The sequence below is a fragment of the Hydra vulgaris genome, chromosome 05 (genome assembly GCF_038396675.1).
Source record: "Hydra vulgaris chromosome 05, alternate assembly HydraT2T_AEP".
Taxonomy (NCBI): domain Eukaryota; kingdom Metazoa; phylum Cnidaria; class Hydrozoa; order Anthoathecata; family Hydridae; genus Hydra; species Hydra vulgaris.
In genome coordinates, this window is record NC_088924.1 from 20,382,614 (window position 1) to 20,403,451 (window position 20,838).

General features: G+C 28.3%; 2 protein-coding genes across 5 annotated transcripts in view; both read right to left on the bottom strand.

The window, feature by feature from the left end:
* Nucleotides 1-20,838, bottom strand: part of LOC136080673 (A disintegrin and metalloproteinase with thrombospondin motifs adt-1-like) — a 164,362-nt gene that overhangs the window by 107,737 nt on the left and 35,787 nt on the right. For all 4 annotated transcript variants that reach the window (XM_065797617.1, XM_065797616.1, XM_065797618.1 and 1 more), the window contains one exon: nt 13,392-13,422. In XM_065797617.1, the coding sequence (XP_065653689.1) occupies nt 13,392-13,422 (31 nt within the window). The remainder of the gene's footprint in view (nt 1-13,391; nt 13,423-20,838) is intronic.
* On the bottom strand, nt 17,725-19,470 carry LOC136080000 (E3 SUMO-protein ligase ZBED1-like). The gene has a single exon (XM_065796646.1). It carries the CDS (start codon nt 19,398-19,400, stop codon nt 18,525-18,527), a length of 876 nt encoding a protein of 291 aa, XP_065652718.1. The 5' UTR covers nt 19,401-19,470; the 3' UTR covers nt 17,725-18,524.

Here is a 20,838-nt window from a genome sequence, read left to right on the forward strand (position 1 = left end):
AAGCACTTTTGAAAAATCTTCAACATTATTTATAAAGATAGGTCTAACATTCCGTCTCTTATTAATAGGACTGATCTTATAACCTCTCCCAAGTATAAGGCAAAACTCTTTGTAAATAAATTTTCTTCTAGTTTGAATCTTGAATCTAATAGCCATAGCCTTTCTGCCATTCCAAATAAACAGGCTAACCCATTGCTACACATCTAAATCACTATAGCATTAGTTTCTAAAGTCTCAATTAAACTCTTCTATGGCTTTGGGTTCAGACATCATTCCTCAAAGCTAAAGCCTCTCCTCATTGTTGTAAAGTTGCATCAATTTTTTTTTCTACAAATACTATCATGATTGCGGCTCAAAGAAGGTATCATCTTTAAGTTCATCAACCAAAACTCGTTCTCATGTAACTCACTATTTTTAATTGTATCTGTCCTTACATGCTATAAAAACTTTTATTTGTCTAGTGTTTTTTTCAGGACTTCAATCCTTTAGAACTCTCTTATTTTCATTATTTCCTGATATTTACAACCAACAGTTTTTCAAATCTTAAGTCAACTTTTTCTTGCTCTTTGACTTTGTTTTATGTTTTCTAGTAATTCCTAACTTGATAGTGGTTGCTTGCAGTCTCGTTTGGAGTGAATTAGATTTTAAAAAACAATGTGTTTGCGTAACTTTTTCAAAATTGTCTGCATAATATTTGACTGCTACAATCTGAATTCCTCATCTTGTAATATTGGTTGTGGGGGTAAAGCAAGGCCTGGTTGTAAACATTTCAAAAATACTAGCTTTTATTGGAGCTTTTAAAGCTTTTTACATTTTGATACGAGTCAATCAACATTTAGATATACACTTTGTTTTTGCTCACATACTGAATGTGATCCATGATCAATATAAGTTAAGTGTGTTATTTTGAAGTGAAACGTTTTTACTAGAGATGCCTTGAATAATCAGCAACAATTCAGTATTCGACAACATTTTATACTATTCGGTATTTGGCCAAATATTGCTAACTATTTAGCCGAATACTGAATACTGAAACATGAAAAAATATACTATATTTTTACAATAAACAGACTATTCAAATAATAAATAAATTATATATATAAGTTTCTATTATTGACAAATTTTTATTTAAAACTAGTTTAATACTTGAAATTTATCATTAAATTTATTTTTAAATTAATTTTTTTGGTAAATTATGATGAATGAAAACAATTTTTTTGGCATTTGTTGATAGCAAACTATTCCGCTTTTCCTTGTAAACTATACCTGTTTCCGAAAATAGTCACTCATTATATACACTACTACCTGGAGATAAGTAAATCTTAGCAAATTCTACTAGGTTTGGATATTGTTTTGCATTAGCTGACCACCACTTGTAAGGGTCTGCTTTCCAATCTAGGCAAGCAGTTTTTGTAAATAATTCAATTTCATCTTCTGTTGAACTTTTATGTTCGACATATTCATCCATGTGCGTGTTTTCTGTAACAACTTCCTCAAAACAATTCCTGAAACTATTGTGTATTTCAGTTGTTTTATCAATTTCATTTATATATTCTTTCTTCCGAAGTGGAGATGAATCATCACCTATGCTGTTAAACATTTCAAATCTTTTTTTCAGAGCTTCTAAAAGAATTTTTTTTGCTCTTTGTGTTTTTACTATACCCAAGAAATTAGTTTTGAAGTGTGGGTCAAGAAAAGTTGCACCCAGATATTTGTCATTTTTGTTAGAGTTGAAATGCGCTTGAAGTTCATATTGAAGCAAAATTTAGTTGTTGATAAATTCGGTGTTCTCTGTGCTGTCTCAGTTAGAGCTACCATCTGTGTTATTTTTATTTGAGAATTTAGCAACACATTGACAGCCAGTTGTAGTAAACGAATAAAATACTTGGCAGAATCATATTTTGCCTCTCGTACGCTTTTTATCATTTTGCTCCACTGTCATGGTCAAGAAGATGGATCTTTCTATGTGAAATGATCTATCTTTTTGCAATAGTATTAAGTTCTACTGCAATATTGGTACCAGTATGTGAACTAGGAAACAATCTCATTGCTAAAACAGCATGTTCAAGAATAAAATTTGGAAATATACAATGCACAGTAAAACTTAAGAAACTTTGGTTGCTGTGCTGACATGTTCACATGTCAGATGTGACGGATACTGCTGCTTGTGAAATACTTGCTTAAATTTTTGTGCAAACTCTATTAAATATACCGGGGATATTTTTCTCAGTCTTATAGGTGCGACAAGGTATTTTGTATTGCGGTACTGCCTTTTCCATAAGCTTCTTCAAGCCAACTCTTTCAACAATTGATAATGGTTTGTTGTTGAAGGCAATCACTTCCTTAATTAAATAATGATATTTTATTGATTTTAGATCATTAATATACCTACACAATTTCCTTTCAACTGTCTATTTAAGAGTTTACAGTTCCTTTTTTAACATACCTGTTACTGCTGGTATATAGAGTTGGTATAAGTTAGTAAACCGTCACTTTTGCTTCCTCTTACCGGCCGAGTTTCAATAAACTTAGCATACTGCTCAGAATACTTGTTTTGAAGGTGGTTTTTCAGAGAAGTTGTAGCTGTAAACAAAAAAGAGTACTTAAACTTAACTTAGAATAAACAAAGTACTGTGCAAAAAAAATTTAAATTAAAAAATTACCAGCGTAAATAATTTATTTTATTAAAACATATTTAATTAGTTTTTCTTACTTGCTTTCCTTCCTTCACCACCACACGAGATATTGCTTTTACACAGCAAACAAACTGCTAGTTTATTGTCTTCCCTACAAATTTCATAATATTTCCAAATAGGTAAATATTTTTTATTAAAAGATGCCATTTTTTAAGCTTTTTGCAAACAAAAATTTGAAACAACACAACAATCGACATTTGAATACGAAGTCTTTTATGTTTACTAACTTGACTTTTCAATTTAAATAGTTTTTAAAGGATAATTAAATGTTAATGTATTTATACGGTTTATAATAAAAATATTTGAGGTCTGTAATTAAAAATATATTATCGAACTTGTAAATAAATGAATAGCACTTAGAAAATTCAAATCATTTATTAACAAATTCTAGTGACATTTATATTATAAATACATTAACTACTAATATAAACTGCAAAAAACGCAACTACCAATAAATGTTCTAAAGCTTTAGCAAACAACGTAATTACCACTACATGCTCTAAACTATAGAATTACACTTTTTATGTATGTACCTTACGTAAAGGGTTGTAAGAAATACAACCTGTAAGAAACAAAGTTTGATGTAACAAATAGCACACAAATAACATGCCCAAACACGCAAATAAAACAAATACGCATAATTACTCGTAGGATAACTACGGTATTAACTTTACTAAGTCAAGTTAGAAACTGTCACCCATGAAATTTTCTAAGTGTTACCAAATATTCAACCGCCGAATATTCAGTTATTCGACAAAGAGTCAACCCGAATATTTGGTATTCGGCAAAATCACTATTCGTCGCATCGCCAGTTTTTACAGCTCCACCCATTTTTACCATATATGGTGCAGTATCAGAGGTGAAAAACCAAACAGCAAAATATGTTTTTTGTCAAAATATTTACCAAGTATTTTCACAGATTCATCAAAAAGGCTTGCAAGTGTTGTGATAAGTTTTTCTCAAGCTCAGCAGAGTTCAATAAAAACATTTTTTATCTCTTAATATTATTAAAACTTTTTGTTGCATGTAGTTTTGTAAGAAAAATTTAAAATTTAAAAGATAACATTTTTGGTAAGAATTTTATATGATGGTGTATCGGTGGTACATTTTATATGGTGGTATACCAGCAGTTAAATACCTGATAGAATGGTCTTTTCTTCCAAATTAGTTTCCAAATCAGGATTTTCTCTCACAACTTGTATCAATTTACCTGATATAGATTGCTTTACTTGGTATATTACTTGGTATATCTATATTATATATATATATATATATATATATATATATATATATATATATATATATATATATATATATATATATATATATATATATATATATATATATATATATATATAGATATAGATATATATCTATCTTCTATATATATATATATATATATATATATATATATATATATATATATATATATATATATATATATATATATATATATATATATATATATATATATATATATATATATATATATATTATATATATATACATATATATATATATATATATGTGTGTATATATATATATATATTTATATATATATGTGTGTATATATATATATATATTTATATGTGTGTGTATATATATATATATATATATATATATGTGTATGTATATATATATATATATATATATATATATATATATATATATATATATATATATATATATATATATATATATATATATGTATATAAATTTAAGTTTTTTATCTTTATTTTTATGTGTACAATACAAAATATTACAAAACTTGAATGTTATTTAAACAAACTCTTTTTGTTACTTCAAGCCCAAATTAACCGTTCCACATTTTGCTTGGAAAGACTATTGCCTTTACTGTCGATCACTCCATCTCCCACAGAGTTAACTGATTCAGACGAACAATTTGTAGCTTGAATAGCAAGAAAATCAGCTGCAACTTTGGATAATAAAGGGAAAATATTACATTTGTTTTTCCAGTAGATAATAGAACAATCTGAACGTCCCAACATTTTCTCTACGATGTATGCAGTAGTTTCAAAATTTAATTGCTGATCTAAAGTTTTTTTCTCTGGTAGAGTATGATTTTTAGTGATATGTTCAAAGATTTTATCTAAAATTACATTTGCTTCAGATGACAAATTTGCTACTTCAAGTTGAATTTCAGCGGGAATCATAGTAATATTTAAATCATGTTTTTTTTTTAGATGTCATTAGATAAGATCTTACGATTTGTATCTCAAAAATAAAATGCCAAAATAAACATTTCTGATTTAAATTGAGGGTCTAAGAAAGTAGTGGTAAGAAAAACGTCTTCACTTAAATCAAACCTCATTTCCAACTGCGTAGTTAGATCGTCAACAAATTTACCTATTCCTCTTTTATCCATTAAGCGAAGATAATTTTTCAAAGTTGCAATGCACGGATAAACTAAACTAATGCTTACACTTTTTCCCACACTTAGTATAGTAGTGGCTTCAGATACTGCATTTAAAATAGGAGTGACTGTTGTTAATAATTGCATTTGTGTTTCAGTTAGACAAGTCGGTGGCACTTTCATATAGTTTTTTTTGTGAACACTCAACTAGAGCAATTTCTATAGAACCATGATTTTTTTAAATCCATTCCAATAAGTTAGAAGTGCTGTTTAAGGGCGTTTCCACATCCATTGCAGGCTTTGACTCAGGTCTTCCTTGAGAAATCTGATATTTTTCGAGAGCTACCTGTCCAACTGATGATGAGTGAAAACATCCTACCATTTTATAAGCCTTGCTAATTAATGTAACAAGAATTGGTTGGTTGTGTATAGCTGATTTCACACTAAGTTGGAGTTTATGAGCACAACAGCCTAGCCAATCAATCCCAAGAAGTTTAAGTGTGCGTGGCATACTAAGAGTAGTATCGTTTGTTGCTCGGAAAACATTATCTGAAGTCAAGTCAAATTTCGACAGCACATTACTAGTAATTTCTTCAGTGGAAGTAGCTTTGTGACAAATATTTATTACTTCCAGATTTACAACTGATTAGCAGCATGATTCTAAAACCCAAGAGGATGAAAGTGACAAGTAAAAACAAGAAAGTTATTGCTATTGTCGGCTTTAAAGTGATCAAAAGTGATGCTAGGTTTGGAGATAAACTGGTTTTTTATACTTTGTTGGAAGTTAATATATATATCATCGACCATATCACCTGAATTTCGAGATAAAGTGGTCGGGTGTGATGGATGATATTTCCCTTGAGTAAGCACCGAGCACAGATTAATCAAAAGCCAATCAGAATAATTAAAAGCCAAGATTAATCAAAAAGCCAATTAGATTAATCAAAAAGCCAATTAGATTAATCAAAAGCCAACCGGATTAATCAAAAGCCAAGATTAATCAGATTAATCAAAGCCAGATCCAGAAGTTGTCTCAAATGATCTTCCACTTCAATTATAAATCTAAGCACTGCATGATCGTAGTTTTTTTTAATAAATGTATCTATTTGAGGTCGAATAAAATACGAATATAATGAGGAACTTGGTGATTGCTTGATTGTGTTATCGGAATTCTTTTTTCTTTTAGTAGCAGATGTGCCCTTTTTTGTTGCTTCTACGTGTAGTTTTTTATGGTCACATTTTTAATGGTTCCATAGATGAGATAAAGTTCCGGTTTTCTGAATAGAATACTTTTTGTTGCAATTTTCTTGTTTGCATTGCCAGAATACTCCTTTTTTTCAAAGAATTCTTTAACTGCTGATTTTTTAAGTCATTTTATAGCTTGATGCGAAAATAGCTTGTTGTAATACAAACAAAAAGTATTGAATTTAAAATTACTTTAGTGAAAGCGAAGTCAAACATTAACGACGCAAAAAATAAAAGCTAACTTTTGCGTTACTAATTTGCGTTCCGCTCTGTTTAAATCCCTAATCGACAATTAATTTTAATGAAAAGTATGTTTATGTTCCAAAATTACTCTACCGCTGAATTTTCTGATAACATAAATATTGATATTTCGAAAACTTTTTAACGCCATTTGTATGAAAACATAAAGTAATTTAAATAAAAAAATGATTTGAAAAACTAGAATCATTTTTTTTGAATCAAATCTCAAATCGAAGCAACATTTGATTCGCGAATCAAATCAAATCAATTTGCAGGGCCCTAATATATATATATATATATATATATATATATATATATATATATATATATATATATATATATATATATATATATATATATATATATATATATATATATATATGGATGCTTTGTTAATACAATCAGCAGTAGATTTTGCTGTTTATATGCTGCAAGGAACAAAACAACTTTGCAAGGATTACAAAATTTTTTTACAGCTTTCAAAGTTTTTTTTAGCAAAAACTCCTCCTGTTCAAGGCAGATTAAATTTTCATACTCCTGGTGTAATGCATAAAGCTAATAGATGGCGAAAGCACTGTACTCTATTAAAATATACATGTTTTGATATTAATTTCTTTTTTAAAAAATGAAGAGAAAATTTTTGAGATGAAGAGAAAAATTTTCTATGGAGATGAAGAGAAAAATTAGGAAAATGGAGATGAATGGAGAATTAGGAAAATGGAGATGAAGAGAAAAATTCTATGGAGATGAAGAGAAAAATTTTCTATGGTTTTTGATTTTTTCAATTTTGATTTACATGGAAAATTGGTTTTGGGCTCCCATCTCTTTATCGGCTTCTCTAAATGTCCTGACTGAAGGAAGTTGAATAATTTAAAAACATTCAAAAAATAAGTGGCTAATTCTGCAAAAGCTGTTTCAGGACATTTATGGTATTTAGCTGAAGATCTTGTGAGTATATTTTTTCAGCAACGACGTTGATTGCCAAACTAAAGAAAAAATGTGATTGCACCTGCAAACCCAGCCAAAAAACCCAGATATAGTTCAAAGATATAGACAAAGAGTAATTGAAAAATTTTAAAATGTGTATTTGAAGTACTCAGAATAAAATGAACATTTATAAAAAAATTCCCCAGACACATGGAGTTCAGTAACTGAATACCAGGAAGGAAATAAATTGTTAATTCTATAAGAGTTACACATAACACAGTAGAAAAAGAAACTCGTTTCAGATTACACAATATTCTTTATGAAAATTGATTATTGAAGATTGCAAGATGAAAAAAGAAATTCAAACGAGAAAAGAGAAACTCAATTGCAAAAAATTCTGGAAGAACATCACACCAAATTCGAAGTTCTAAAGCTCTAAAGTAGTCTGTTTTGACCAAGTGTAAATTGCGGGGGGCCACTGTGTCATGTTTCTAAGGCTATAATTTCTGAACCGTTGTACTTGGAAGTCTAAAATTTCAAATTTAACCATTCTACATAATGCACGTAACAATATGTAAAAATCAGGAAAATCAGAGATGGTGAGCTACAAAGTTTTCTTTAAATTGGTTGAAATATAATAATTTGACCCAATAATAATTCACAGTTTATTTTTTAGTTAAAAGGAACGCAATAAAGGATTTTATAAGAGTTTTTGGAGCACTTAGGAACAGTTGCAGAAAAAGAATGAGACTTAATTTATTGATAAGTAACGTGAGAATAAATTTTAGTAGGAGGCACAAGAGATGCTAGCTCTTTAGAGAAGTGCCCAATATAGTATTTGAAGAAAAGAGAAAGAGAAGCAAAATTACAAAAATGCAGTAATGGTTGAAAGTTGGTTGCAAGAGCAGGTCCAACAATGTTTACAATGTGTTTTTGCACCTTGTCTAAGAGAGAAAGGGCATCATTGGAAGATCCACCCAGATATGGCAACAGTATTCCACACAAGAACGGATTTGAGATTTATAGAGATAAAGAATAGAATCCGGAGTGAGAAAGTGTCGAGTACGATAATGCAACCTTAGCAGATGCTAATTTTGTAATGGATTTGATATATGGTTTCCAAGAAAGATAAGAAGTAAGAGTTAATCTTAGAAGACAAAGGGTAGATGAATCATTAAGTACGTTTCCAATCATAAATATAGAAAGATCTAAATTATTGCGATAACAATTGCCTGAAAAAAATTGAGTTTTATCTGAATTAAAGTTCACCAGCCACTGTGAGCCCCATGTTGTAGCAGAAGTAATATCCTTTTCAAGCTCAAATGCCCCATCAAAGCAATCAGAGTGTAGGTTTAATATCGAAACAAGAATAAATTGTAGTACCATCAGCAAACAATGCCATTTAATATGTGAGAATATCTGGAAGATCCTTAATGTAAATTAAAAAATAGTATAAGCCCATGGATAGAACCTTGAGGAACCCCAAATGTTACTGGATATGAAGAAGTGTGTTGTCTATTGAGGACAAATTTTATACTGTAATTGGTAAGAAAGGATTCAATAATCTTAAAGATGTTACCTGATACATTGTAAGTAAAAAGCTTATGGAGACCAGCATGCCAAACTTTATCAATAGCTTTTGAAACACCAAGAGCGATAGCTAAACAGCTATATCACTTTAGATGCAGAAACTGGACTCATACAAATGTCAAGCAATAGATCAATCTGTTTGTCAGCTATATTAGGTAGAATGCAACTAGTGGAATCTAGAGATCATATTGATGAAAAGTTCTTAGCAAACAATTCAGCTATGTCTTTAGGTGAAGTGATAAAATTTGAACCACACACGAGAGATGGAATAATAGGTTTTCCCTTATTAGAGATAATGTTAAAGATTCTCCAGAAGTGAACAGAAGTCTATTTTCTAGAGAATTGTTTTGAAGATAGATATGGAAGTAATGGTTTTGATCGCAAATTGCAGCAGCAAAATGCAAGGAAAACCATGGAAAAGAGTGAGGCTTGACTTGGAATCGTCAAGAGTGAATAAAAGATTCCATGCCAGCCTGAATCCATAAAGTTATGTAAGAAGCATATTTTTCTGCAGGAAGACAAAAGATTTCTACTCAAGGGCCATCACGAAGAAAATCATGAAAAAAGTCTCAGTCAGCTTTAAAGTATTAGTAAAATGTACAATCATACGGGGATTCTAATGATGATGAAGAATGAGATAATATAAATGTAAATGATTTGGGTTGTCTAAAAAGTGAGTTGGAAAGATGACTATTTGAGTTAGTGATTGAAAAAGGCAAAAGTTGTGGGCCTTAACATCTGCAGAGTCACTGACATTAGAACCAAGCCATTCAGTGTGATGAGCAAGTCATCAACAATTGAGATATTGGCTGATGAACAAAGAGAGAGGGCTTGATTATCTTGATTAGAATTATCCACAAAAAGAATGCAGTTTCGAGATGAAGGTGAGTGATATAGAACAAAGAGAAAAGCAATAGATAACATTAAAAAAATGCCTTCTTCTGTGCTAAAATTTGGTAAAATGTTAAAAGGCTAAAAAAATATTCTTCTAGGCTATAATTTGCTCTACTAAATATCAATTTGATAATACATGCAATTAACAGTCAAATAGGAAATATAACAGTCAAATATGATAATGCACAAGTATGCCATAAAAAGTAAGTCACAGAATGCCTATTTTCAATGCAATGGACAAATATACTTGTATTTAATGATACTAAAAAAAATATTTATCAGCAGTTTATTTATCAGTAATTTTTGGTTTTGTCACCAAAAATTACTTTAATTTATTTCATTTCTATTATTTAATACTTTATTTCTACTTTATTCCACACTTTTACTCATAGCTATAGTAGTTACAACACTAAATGCAATAATTTTACCTTCAATTTTTATTTTGCAGGGCCTGCAATACAAAACAAGCGGATAAACAAACATTTTTATCTATAAGCTGCATGATTAAAAGACTTGTTGATTTGTTATGCAAATTAACAACAGGCAAAGTTTTGCCTTAATAGTTGGATGAAGAAGAGTCTCACAGCATTGTTCCTAGGAATGTGTGCCTGTTTTTATGACACCACCATCAATCAAACACAAAATATTTTCCTATAAACATGATGTCACTCTAACATCCAAATACAAGTGAAATGTTTGCAAAACGTTTAAAAAATTTTTTTGATCATTGGGGTATTAGTGAAAATAAAGTTATGTCAATTGTTTAAGACAGTGATCCAATATGGTTAAAGACATCAGATTATTACAGCACAAACCACAAAGGAGGAGCACAAGGCCATAAAATCTAATGAGTCTGAATCTGATGAACCTGAACATGAAACAAACAAGAAAGACACTTAATTTTGTCTAACCCAACTGATTAATCTGTTCAAGAAAATATTCCTTATCTCTAAATGCCCTGTATGGCAGATACACTTCAGCTTCTTATAAAATCAACTTACGAAAATTATAGTACAACTATCTCAGAAATAAGTCAGGTTGTATTAAAAATTTGAAAATCAAGTGTGGCAATTAAGAAACTCATTGACAAGTGAGGGAAGTCTGTGATCAATGACTGCACTACAAGATGAAACAGTACATAACTGACAATGAGTCGAAGGTTTTTATTCTGCAGCCTGACTCAGATTTGTTTAATCCTCTGGGCAGACATAAAGGGTAATGACAACCTGCCAGTTAACACCCTGCTTATTTGGAAACAAAACAAAAGCAGGTATTGTGATATTGGAATGTTGGCTGAAGATTTTTTGTTCACCCTAGCATCACAGGCGTATGTGGATAGGATTTTTTTACTATGTGGAATTATAACTGCTGAGCGCAGTAATCAAATGGAAAAATCATTTAAGGTAAGAGTTTTTATGGAACTAAACAATAATATTTGACTGAAAGGCATATAATTTCTTTCAGTTTAAAAATAATGTTATCTCTATTCAACTGAATCCTTGAATGACTGTTTTACAATTATTTGTTTTCTTATTTAAATTGCATTATATCATATTAAGAAATTGTAATATATTTAGAATTTAAATATCACTGCATGTCAGAAAGAAAACATAAAATTTTTGTCTCCTAAAAAATATTGTACACCTCTGGAAGTTCTGTGAATTTAGAAGTTATTTAACTTCTGAATCAGTAATTATAGAAAAGTTTGTAAAAATTCACAAAAAAAAACAGCTTATGGTACAACAACAAAAGATAAATTGGAAGATACACAGCAGAGTACAAAAAATCTTAGAGTTGAGACTAAGTAAAGAAAAACAACATTTATTTGGGTAGATTAGTAGAACATATAAAGATAAGTTAAAAGAGATTTATTGTAGAAATAGAGCGATATTATTTGTAGGAATAGAACAATTTACATATTACATAAAAGCCCATCATTAACTCGCACAATCACAGGATATTATATAACCAAAATACAGCTGAGGGAAAACATGCAATTGTGTCAACAAACTCATCTGACCCATGAACAATCAGAGCTTGACAAGAATATCCTATATCAAGCCTTCAAAGACTTGACTTCAAAGACTGACTTCAAAGAAAAAATATATTCAGAGACATTCCGAGGGAGGGGGTTGTAGAAGGTGAAGTTTATTTGCCGGCAAACTACAAATCTATTATTAGTTTGATAAGCTAAAATAATTCTTTGCTTGATACCAAGTATGTCTTTTAGGAACCTATAGATCCCATTACAGAGTATTTAGTAATTTTTAGCGGTTTTTTGTTTTTGATTTTGTATTTAATGGCTGATAATTGTTGTATAGGCATGAAACTTTAAGTGTATATATATACAGGCCTGTAGCAACCAGGTTGGCAGCAGGAGCATTTGCCCCCAATAACTTTTCAAATAAAAATTGTTGGGGGGCAGAAAATGATTGGACTGAAAAAATGATTTAAAAATAAATAAGGTCCTTAAAACTATTACGTGGTAGTACTGCCCCTCCCCCCCCCCCATATATTTTTTGTTCCTACGCCCTGATATATATATATATATACAAATATATATATATATATATATATATATATATATATATATATATATATATATATATATATATATATATATATATTTATACATATGTGTATGAATATATTTATACATAAACGCATATATTTATACATATATGTATATATTTACAGATATGTGTGAATATATATATATATATATATATATATATATATATATATACATATATATATATATATATATATATATATATATATATATATATATATATATATATATATAATGATTAAATACAAACTATTAGAAAAAGTGCATGAAGCTTTTGAATGTCAACTCGTAGGTAATTAAGATTTGAAACTTAAAGGACTCTAAGTACATTTAACATTTACATTAGTATTTATAATCAAAATGTTGCAAACCAACACAAACATAAAAGTATATGCACTGACCAAATGATGTGTAGTTGGATGTTCCTTTGTTTCTTCAGGGCAAAAATTACAAAACTCACATTATTTTCATTATGAATATAATATAAGGTTTTGCATTCATAAACTATCATTTTCAAATTTTTTTAATACTTGTATTTATATTTAGAAAATAAAATAAACAAATCTAGTTTTATGTAACATAAATGTAATGATTGACTGGATCAATAAAAATATGACTAAAAAAAATCTAAGGGGATCAAAAAGTTCATTGCATTTAAATCTGAAAATATTATTTAACTACTTTAGAAAACAGCATTAAATAACAGCACTTATCTAAAATTTATTAATATTTAAAATTATCTTGACTTTTTTTTAAACTCTTGTTTAAGAAAAGAGTCTTGTAATAGTAGTCTGATTTTATGTACTCTAAAAAAATAAAAAACACATTACATTTAAGAAAATCAAGAACTTACTTGTAATAGGTAGACATTTCTGTAATGTGTACTAAAAATATATGTATATATATATATATATATATATATATATATATATATATATATATATATATATATATATATATATATATATATATATATATACATATATATATATATATATATATATATATATATATATATATATATATATATATATATATATATATATATATATATATATATATATATATATATATATATAACTATTTTTCAATATATTTTGATAAAATAATACATTAAAGATATTTCGCTGACCTATTGTGGTCAGCATCATCAGGTAAATATATATATATATATATATATATATATATATATATATATATATATATATATATATATATATATATATATATATATATATATATATGGTCATATATATACATATATCATGGTCATATATATATATATATATATATATATATATATATATATATATATATATATATATATATATATATATATATATATATATATATATATACATATGTATACATATATATATATATGTGTATATATATATGTATATAAATATATATATATATATATATATATATATATATATATATATATATATATATATATATATATATATATATATATATATATATATATATATATACAACCCCAATTCCGAGGGTTGTATATATATATAAGCAGTTATATTGTATATATAACTGCTGACCTGGAAGTGTTTGAGGATGGGAATTTTTTGCTGACCTTGTTTCTATGTTTTAGGGTAAGACCTATGTATCAAATAATTTTTGCTGACCTGATGCCGACCTTTAAAATATTGAGGTTGGCAAATTATTGCCAACCTAACTTTTCCTAACTCCGAGGGTTGTATATATATATAAACATATATAAATGTACCATTTGTTGTTGAGGCTTCAGCACATACATTGACTGACAAATAGACTTTGACTTGCAACAGAGTGCTGCTACCTCCACTGAGAGTTTGGGATGAGGTAGTATCTTTTCTTTCATTGTTCTTTGTTTTGTTTTTTCTTTTTTTGAGAAATTTAAGCACACATTTTTACCTTAAGAGTATATGAATTGATATATATATATATATATATATATATATATATATATATATATATATATATATATATATATATATATATATATATATATATATATATATATCAACCCTCGGAACTAGGAAAAATGAGATCGGCAATAATTTGCCGACCTAAATCTTTTTGAGGTTGGCATCAGGTCGACAAAACTTATTTGATACAAAGGTCGAACCATAAAACATAAAAATGAGGTTGGCAATTTCTTGCTGACCTAAAATACTTTCAGGTCGGCAGTTAGGTTGCCATTGCCAAATGCCAACATATACATATACATAGGCCCATTTACCATAAGGCAAATCTAGGCAACTACCTAGGGGTGCCAACCAAATAAAGGTGCCTAATTTTCTAATTTAATATTAGTATTATTAATTGCTGTAACTGGTGTGAGCCAGTGAGTGTGGTATTAACACACTATGACAGCTGATTTGCTTGATTGCTGCTCATCCAGCAATCAAGACCTGCTTTAAAACTGTTAACTGATTTTGCTTTAACCAACTCGGATGGCAAGCTATTCCATAAATTAGCCGATCTAATAAATAAAAAGTTTTCACAACATGCTTGCTTAGTGATTTCTTTGACATATTTAAAGCTGTGACCTCTCGTTTGAGTTTGTTGAATACTAATTTTTTTGATTGTCTCCGAATCATTAAAACCGTTAAAGAATTTAAAAAGTTGAACCATATCTCCTCATTGCCTCCTTTTGTCAAGGTAGTCAAGTCAATAGCTTTTAGACGATACTCATAGTTGATTTTTTTAAGTGATGGTATTAATCGAGTTGCACGATGTTGAACTCTTTCTAATAACTCAATTTCTCCCTTTCGAATAGATGACCAAACTTGTACTGCAAACTCTAACAGCGGTCGCACAAAAGAAACATAAAGTATTCTCAACAGTCTAATATCTAAGCAAACGAAGGATTTTCTAATCAGACCCAACATTTGGTTGGCTTTACCTACGCATTTTATAACATGATTTTTCCATTTTAGATTGCTTGAAAAGATTACTCCGAGATCACTTTCAGATTCTGTTGTTTAACTTTTGTTCATTGACATAAAGGGGTGAATTTTTGTTATTCCGGCCAAAGTGCATTACCATACATTTTGAAATATTAAATTTTACAACCAGTCTTGAGTCCACTTAAAAGCTTAATGAAGATCTGATTGCAAAGAAACAGTTGATGCACTGGAAAACCTTTCATTCAAAATTTTGGTGTCATCTGCATACAGCTTAGTTAGATTTTTTAGAGTTTCAGGCAAATCGTTTATAAATAGTACAAACAAGAGTGGTCCAATTACTGACTCTTGTGGCACACCATTGATAATTTCTACCCAAGAGGATACATTTTTGCCTATCACAACTCTTTGTTTTCTTTCTTTTAAAAATGCTATAATCCATTGTATTATCAGACTAGATATTCCATAAGCTGTAAGTTTAAGCAGCAATCTTTTATGTGGCACTGTGTCAAATGCTCTGGCAAAATCCAAAAAGATAACATCAACATGTTTACCATTCTTTAAGGAGGTTGAAATAAAATCAAGTGTTTTAAGTAGATTCGTTAAGCATGACTTATTTTTAACAAAACCATGCTGTTGCTTGACTATTAGTTTGAACTTATATAGAAAAGTTTCAAGTTTACATCTGATTATACCTTCCATTATTTTACATGCACTTGAGGTGAGTGATACCGGTCGGTAGTTTCCTGCTAAGGTTTTTTCGCCTTTTTTGTACAGAGAAGTGATATTTGCTGATTTAAATTGCACTGGCAGTTTGCTGGTTTTAAACAATTCTTTAAAAATATACGTAAGTGGTATGGCAAAGACTGATGCACAATTCTTTTTAATTCTTTTACGAATTAAAAGACAACGACTATTTATATGCTTAAGAAATATTTATAAAATGACTATTTATATGCCAAATAAACTGATTAATAGTTCTCCCCAAGATTTGCTTTTTCCCTACTTTTATTCAATTTTTGCAGGCAAACAATTTATTTCAATATTTTCCAGATAGTATATAAACATTAAAATATTGAAAAATTGAGTTAATAAGTTAGCTAAATCAAAATACTTCAGATCTTTTATACTAGAAACCATTCCTACTGCAACTAATATCAAAAGATCTAGACTCAACTTTTGGAAAAGAATGGTAAAACCTTTCCGGGAACACTAGCGTATATAAGATTTTACTCCAATAATGCTTGCAGTTAATTCAAAGGCAAGTTATTTATGCATTTCATCACACAACTGAAAGTTAAATTTTTTTAAACTGTATTGAATGGAACTGCTTAACAGAAAAATATGGAAAAGGAGTAATTAATGGTATTGGAGTCATGTTGAAAAGTAAAGTAAGAAATTCGATCAATAACAGACAAAAGTTTGTGAAAAACGCAAAATAGTTTCAGGATACTCAAAAGTAAAGTGAGATTTATTGAATCTGCTAATATTGAGACCCAAAAAGATGGTTTAAAGAATTTTAAAATATAAAGGATGCAAAAAAAAAAGCATTTCTAATCACTTCAATTTCATTGATAATGCAGGAAAATTGAATATTAAATCTAAACTAAGTTTAAAACATAAGATATTTTCTTTTATCTATGTAACGATTTGTGTAATTTAAAAAGAGAAATTCTTAAAACATTCTTTAAAGTAACAAAAATTATGTGAATGTTTTTTTTTCATATAAAAACTAATCAAACAATTTTTGATGAGGTTTTTATATGAAATGTTATAAATTTATAAAGTTGATATAATTTTTTTTTAATTAATCACATTATTGAACATATAAATGTTAATTTATATGTTCTATAATGTCTTTAATTTAAAAAAAATTATATTAACTTTTTAAATAAACAGTTCATTATTTATTTATTTTTTTGTTTACGCTATGGCTTACTGATAAGAATCTTTCTTTTAACTTTTAAATAGACACATTTAATAAACAATCGTTAGAATTAAGTTGTTACTTTATATAAAAAGGGTATAATATTATACAAACATTAGTAAAGGTAAACAATTCAAAGTTATTTACTCCAAACTTAATTTTAAAAATCTTATCACTACAGTTTATTATTTATTTTAGTTAAGCTTTAATTTTATTTTTTTGTATTTTATTTATTTTTTTATTATCTTTTTTACGAAGATTAATTCGTTTCTTTTACGATAAGATTTTTTTTTAATTTCTTTATAGTTAAGTTGAGATAATTTTTTCAGTGCATTTTTAAAGTGTATACAAATTTTCAAAACATATTAACAGCCATGGTCAAGTTTTCAAAATCAAATAGTATGTGCGTGGTCATGTTATGACGTCAAATCGCATGCCTTCCTGGCCAAGCCTGTATGTGTATGTGTATTAGTGTTGTCACGGTACCAAAATTACAGTATTCGGTACCGATACCAGTGAAAATTCACGGTTCTCGGTACCAATTTCGGTACCAAACCAAAGTTTAATTTAGACTAAATTTGCCAATAAAAATTCACGATTCTTTGTATCAAAGCAAAACACAAAAACATGCTAGCTGAAAAACACACTATTTTTATTAATAAAGTTAAACAATGCCATTCTTCATACTTGTTTAAAATTGTGTTTCAACTTTTCCCACAAATAATAAATGAAAAATTACAAACCTAAAAAACGCAATTTTTATAAATTAAACAAAATATGCCATGACCAACAAGTAATAAACTAAAATATTATTATAAATGTAAAAAAACAATGGCATAATTTAAGTATTTCAAGCCAAGGATTGTAAACATTTAAGTAATTAAATAACTAGATAAATAACAAAACAATAAGCCATGACTGAATAATCACTCTTATTTATAAACTTTAACATTTTTATAAATTAAACAAAATATGCCATAACTGAACAACAAGTTGTAAATTAAAATATTATTATACATGTAAAAAAACAAAACAACAACGGCATAATTTAAGTATTTCAAGCCAAGGATTGTAAACGTTTGAGTAATTAAATAACTAGATAAATAACAACATTTTTCACCCAAATCAATACTGGTCTAGCAGTTATTCCTTAAGTTACTTTCTTTGCCATTTCCAGATTTTCAGATAGAAACACTAACATATCAACATGTTCCTGACTCAGTCTTGAGCGTCTTGGGCTAACAATGTACCCTGCAGTACTGAACACTCTTTCAGATGAACAGCTAGAGGCAGCAATGCAAAGGTACTTCCTGGCAAACTCTGATAGTTGAGGTAGAGTACCCATATTTGTTTTCCACCAGATAAGTGGATCATCCTCAGCACTGACCTCAGGCATCTGATCGTACACCAAGAATTCACCATTTATCTCGTCACTTGCAGAAAGAGGTGCATGGCTTGAGGATGATGGCTCTCCTTTTTCTTTCTTTTCCCCTTGTATGGTGGAAAGCAGAAACTTTAGGTCATTTTTGGATTTTTTTGATGGCCTGACTTCTTTACTTGACAATCCTCTAGACACCCGAGATGCAATTCCTTCTTTTTCATTGCCCATTTTTTTCAGCTCATCCAGGAGACTTTGCTTCACATCATCCTTTAGAGAGACAAAGCTGTTCTTAAATCGTGGATCAAGGCAGGTTGCAGTGTTCAAAAGAAACCGTAGCTGCAGGTCATCATAGCGATGCTGAAGATACTCGTGTATCTTTTCCTTCATCTCTTGGGCTAATGCAGAGTCACTTTGTTCATGACTGAGACACTCAAATATCTTCCAGAGTAACGGCAAGACTGAAAACAGGGTGGTATGTTTTTCCCCGCTAAGTGCATCAGTAAAGGGACTGAGTGGCTTAAGAACTGCTTTAACAGTTTCTAAAACTGTAATATCTGAGTCTTTTGGCATCAGATGCCATTTTTTCCTGTCTTCAGCCAGGACAGTACAGACAACCTGCTGCTGCTCCAAGAAACATTCCACCATATCGTATGAAGAATTCCAGCGAGTGGGTTCATCATGAATGAGTTTGTGGTCTGGAGAGGACAGATCTTTCTGTTTCTTGTCAGCTGGCGTGAAAGTTTTGGGGATCACATTTTTTTAGTACCAACTTGGTACCGAAGTACCGGGTCTTTTGACAACACTAATGTGTATATATATATATATATATATATATATATATATATATATATATATATATATATATATATATATATATATATATATATATGAATATATATATATATATATATATATAAATATATATATGTATGTATATATATGTATGTATATATATGTATCTATATATATATATATATATATATATACATAAATATATACATATATATATATATATATATATATATATATATATAAATATATATATATATACATATATATATATATATTTATTTTTTAAGCCTTGTTTTAAAGTGTTAAGCTGCCAGCAATTTTCATACGCATAAAGCAATTTTACGTACACCAAGAGTTATCATATTTTAACTTTTAAATCATTGTATAAGCGGTAAGATAAAAGAAGTAATGAATTTTTAAAAAACATTTTGATGAAAATTATGTAAAAAAGTTTTTTACAAAAATTTGAATGACAATTATGTCAGATATAAGCAATATTTACAAATAAAAAAAAGTTATTTTGGTTTTCCTTCCCAAACAATTTTTTTTAACTCAAAATTAAATTCCTGGTAAACGTGTTCCAAGGCTGAATCAAAAATTTGCACAAAACGTAAGTTAAAGTTTTTTTTATAACAAATGTTAAGGCGCAGCGATTATTATTTTAATAAATGATACATACAGCAATATAATCTTAATTGGGAAAAATAATCATAATAAAATCATTCACAATAAAATCGCTAAAAAAATAATAAACTTTTAATAAATAAAATAATTAAATTAACATCATTTTTTTAACTTGTTACCCACTCATTTTTTTTTTTTTTTTAAATCGTTTTTATTTACTAAGAGGCAAAAAGAAATTTAAGAAATAATAATTCTAAAAAATTATACATATTTTAATTTATTAATACAAATGTCAAGAAAAGAAAGAGGTTTGTAAATATCAAACATTTAAAAAAATGTTTGATATTAATTACTAAATTTAGTTATTTAATATAAAAATAAAAATTTGAAAAAAATAAACATTCCATAAGAGTAATAATGAAAAACAAGTTAAATAATTTTTTTTGTGGTAAAAATAAACATTCCATTAGAGTAATAATGAAAAACAAGTTAAATAACTTTTTTTGTGGTAATTAATATTATTGCAGTTATTTAAAAAAGTTAATGTCTTTAAAAAATAAATAAATAAAGAGAATTTTATGACATCAAATTAACATTAGGCTAATGCGTTAAGTATTTTTTATTTAAAACAAGGCCTGATATATATATCTATATACAGGCCATAGGA